The 4,558-nt window shown below is 31.0% G+C and overlaps 1 protein-coding gene across 1 annotated transcript; it reads left to right on the forward strand.

Moving 5' to 3' along the window:
• The first annotated feature begins 1,955 nt into the window (after nt 1-1,955).
• Nucleotides 1,956-4,440, forward strand: npb (neuropeptide B). The gene is made up of 2 exons (XM_056448029.1): nt 1,956-2,303; nt 3,472-4,440. Exons 1-2 carry the CDS (start codon nt 2,022-2,024, stop codon nt 3,598-3,600), a joined length of 411 nt encoding a protein of 136 aa, XP_056304004.1. The 5' UTR covers nt 1,956-2,021; the 3' UTR covers nt 3,601-4,440.
• Nucleotides 4,441-4,558: the final 118 nt, after the last annotated feature.

The following is a 4,558-nucleotide window of genomic DNA, read 5'->3' on the forward strand; positions in this document are numbered from 1 at the left end:
AAAAAACTATGTGACAGTCATTTTGAGCTAATTTAGTTTTGTTTGAGAATATTTGAACCTGTGCTACTACAGTAGTGCCTTTGAGTCACTATAGGCAGTAAAGCTTCATTATTTTTTTTCACTGCCTTTCATAATTTTAGTCAATCAATGTTATTGAATTACTGTCATTATCAGTTATTTCAGTTTAACATTAATGAAAATAACATTATCTTAATTATTATTAAAATATTAGCATAATCATTTAAAATACTTAATAACAACAATGAAACTAATAATAATAATATAAAAATGATATACAGAAAGTATTTAATTATTATTTTAAAAGCATCAAATTGCAACATTTTAGTAATAATACAAAAATATACTTAATATGATTTAAATTTGTTATTATTATTTAAATGTATTCAATAAAATCATAAAGTAATATTAATATATAGTAGGACATACATAATACTATTCCAAAATAACATTGAATTACATTTGTAATATGTATCTTATTATTATTATTATTGTTATACAATAGGTATTATTAGAATTAGTAGTAATATTAAAGATGATGCTTAAGATGGAGATCATTTTATTATGTTTTTCTTTTTCTTGTTATACTATTACTATTATTAATAAGTTTTATTTCATATTAATTTATGAATATTTATTCTAATATTTTTTAAATATAGGCATTATACAATGACACAATATTATTTTAATAATAATAGTAACAAAAAATTACCTATAAGCAACACAAAATGTATTTTTCCACATTTGTAAGCATTTATTGTTATTGAATGATATTATCTTTTAAATACTTCTGACATTTGTATTACTAGTAGTATTAAAATTTAATAATCATGATCACACGTTGTTTTATACTGTGTGTGTATGTATATATATATATATATATATATATATATATATTTATTTATTTATTTATTTTTTATATATTTACTAAATTATGTTTTACAGAGCAAGGAAATTTTCACAGTATGTCTGATAATATTTTTTCTTCTGGAGAAAGCCTTGTTTGTTTTATTTCGGCTATTTAACCTTTAGGATATTAGCTTAAATATCATCACAGTACTAATTAACAAAGTGACAGAGTTTTTCATGTTATGTGTATGTTAACATTTCATGTTATATATTGGGTTTAATTTTCAATAAACCCTAAAAGCTTGTTAAAGCACTTTCAGATTCTTAACAGAAATCGCTCTCTCATTTAAATCGTTTAGAAATCTGCCAATGTAGTAAAACGCTGTCATGCTCACCCAAGAGCGTAATTACAGAGATGTCAATAAGTCAATACATCAAATCAGTCATTATTCCTACTATATTTTCGGTTCCTATGATGCTTATTCAGTCGTACTTCTGTTATACTTTATTCTATAGCGAGAAAAAATATACTATACAAGGGGGCAATTCATTAAAAAATGACATTAACTAGTTATTTACTCACCCTCGAGTGGTTTCCAAACTTTACAAGTATCTTTTTTTCCTGTTGAAAACAAAAGAAGATATTTCGAAGAATGTTGGAAACTTCTAATTGACAAAAATACCATAGAAGTCAGTGGTTACCGGCTTCCAGCAGTATATTTTCGTTTGTGCTCAACAACAGAGGAAACTCAAACATCTTTAAAACAAGCGGAGGATGAGTAAATAATGACCGAAGTTTCATTTTGGAATAAACAATAATACAAATAAAGTTGTTCTTCATGTCCGCGCATCTTGGATTTATTCTTCTCCAATTTTCTCTGTGACGCCGGAAAGACGTTTATTGATCGCTAATAGACAGAGAAACAATAATAACCCGTCACACATCACATCTACCTGACGTTAAATGCTCCCCGAGCGTCTCCAAACGCGCAAATCAATCTCATTGGCCGGAAATATGAATCATCTCACGGGGGAATGACGATCGAGATCACGACTCCGCGGGCTCTATATAAACTCCTGAAGTGCAGACCCAACCATCAACCGCAACAACAAAAAAGCAACAACAACAGAGAACATAATCACCCGAGCGCGCAATGGAGAGGTCCGTCAGATCCGTGCTGGTGTTCGTAGCCGTTTCCATCCTCATTTCCAGCCATCCCACAGACGCCTGGTACAAGCAGTCCACCGGGCCGAGCTACTATTCGGTCGGGAGAGCGTCGGGTTTGCTGTCGGGCATCCGGAGGTCGCCGTATGTGCGCCAGTCTGAGGGGGAATCAGCGCTGGACAGCGGAGAGACTCCCGGAGTCTCCAACAGCGTCTTGGCGGAGCTCAGCAGTGGCAACAGCGGCAGACAGACTCCAGTGCTGAAGAACATGGTACAGCACACACATCATTCAGAAAACACACAGGTTATTACACTATGTTCGGAAAATCTTAAGTATAATAATAAAAAGTACTATATTCAATATTATTTTTATCCTATATAAATATATGCACATTATTCAAATAAGTGCACTAAAGTTTTTTAAAATATAAAAATACTTTTTATAGAATTTATGATATAAATGTTTTATAACTAGTTAAATGTTGTATTATTTATTTACAATTAAATGTAAAACATTAGTTTATGTATTGTATTTTATTTTATACATTATATAATCTATGAAATTATGCACTTTAAGTAATTTCAAGTTTACATAAAAGTAAATAAAAAAGATAAATTTATACATCTATAAATAATAAGTTTATAAAATATAACCAAAAACGAAAATATAGTATCATATATGTTATAAATAGCTGTTGCACATTATTCAAATGTAATTAAGACTTTTTCTTAATTTTCTAAAACAATTTAAATGTCAATAATTTAAAAAAAGCATTTCCTAACTAAAATAAATTCTACTGTTATATTATTACAAATTTAAATATCTTATACAAGCTGGTTTTATTTAACAATAACAAATTGTAACTAATTTAATTTGATATAGGCTAATTTAAAGCATTTTATAAGGTTGATATTATATTTTTGTATGCTACGGAGTACTTAAAATATTTAGTCAAACTTTTTCTAAAATGAGCATTATAGAATTAATAATTACTATATAATGTTTAGCAGAGAACTACTTCATTTGCATTAAGTTATGATTATTAATACTTATATGTACAGATACAAACATAAAATTGAATTAAATATTTTTTTTTAAATGCTCATGGTTGTATTGTCTATTCATTGAAATTAAATCTTTGCTGAAGAGTTATATAGCTAAACTTGTGTTACACACTTTCTGTATCGGAAGTGTTATAAAAATACTTTGAAAATACTTTAAACTTTTGGCTATATACACTTGGAGCAATTTAATCATATATTTATTAAATTATTCCGATGTAAGCATAGTGAGAATCATTTTTTCTTAATTCGTTATTGGTCCGTTTTCTTTAATTCAAACGCCATTTTTGAATTTCAAAAAGGGTAACGGTCAATTCAAACTGACTAACCGCCTGCAAACTTTTGTTAACCTTCTCTGTGCCACGTTTTCTCCTCAGGCAATCTGCGTAAAGGACATTTCCCCAAACCTTCAGAGCTGCGAGCTGCTTCAGGACGGTTCGAGCTCGTTTCGGTGCAAAGCAGACGTGTTTCTGTCGCTCGACTCTCTGGACTGCTTCACCTCCTGAGCGGCGCCGGTCCTTTCCCTCCCTGACCCGAGTCTCTTCCATTTCAGGAGTGTTTACCGCCGAGGCAGCCAGACGTGCTGTTGACACTGAATGTTTACCAGATTCACACCAGAGAGATCAACTCTGCTCCAGAACATCTGCTTTCCTGCAAAAATCACTCCTGTATACGTGATGACGTTTATTATGACTGACATTCTAAACCGAATTTAAGTTTTCGGCGCGAAAGTAAGCCATTTTCTGTCAACGCAACAGATTTCCGTTTCAGCCGCTTTAGCTAAGTAATTAGATGAAAAGTCGACAGTTGTAAACTTTTTTCGTTCTCCAAAGCAGTTTGAATAATTATAACAATGCATTCAATCAAATGAGAAGAAATACCAGTTTACCAAGCAGCAAGCTAAAAATAACTTTAAGCAAATGACACTGGAAATCAGGCACATTTAAATTAAAAACCCCATCATCAACCGCTGTTATGTAAAAAAAAGAGCATAACACATTTACAGTGAAATCAAGAATGAAGCCATTACATAAGATATTAGTTTAGTATAGAAAACGCACAAAAGTGAAGTCAAACCAAATTCAGTTACCTTCCAGTGTAAATACACGTTTTGCAGGAAAACGGATCTCGAAGAGCAGTTTGAGCACTCCTGGTTTTACATAATGTGAAGTATGCTGCTTGAAATTTGTAAATCGAAAACATTGAAATCCACAGAAACAAAACAAAGAGGTGTTTTTGTTCGATCCGTTTCCCCTCGCACCCGCCCTTCTCCTGTATCTATACCTGCAGATGTATTAAATGTTCATAAAAAGAGTTATGTTATGAGCAAAAACTTTCAAAGATGTTTTCTTTATTTTATTAAACTTGAAAGATACACTGTTCATTCTGTTTTTGTTTGTGTCGTGACTTGCTCTGTACAAGAAATCAATCAAAAAAAAAAAAAAAAACCAATCCAAAAACAAA

This window comes from Danio aesculapii, chromosome 22, assembly GCF_903798145.1.
Source record: "Danio aesculapii chromosome 22, fDanAes4.1, whole genome shotgun sequence".
Classification (NCBI taxonomy): domain Eukaryota; kingdom Metazoa; phylum Chordata; class Actinopteri; order Cypriniformes; family Danionidae; genus Danio; species Danio aesculapii.

Coding starts and splice junctions, on each gene's coding strand:
- npb (XM_056448029.1), top strand. CDS start 2,022: ATGGAGAGGTCCGTCAGATCCGTGCTGGTGTTCGTAGCCGTTTCCATC. Junction 2,304..3,471: donor CTCCAGTGCTGAAGAACATG/GTACAGCACACA, acceptor TTTTCTCCTCAG/GCAATCTGCGTAAAGGACAT.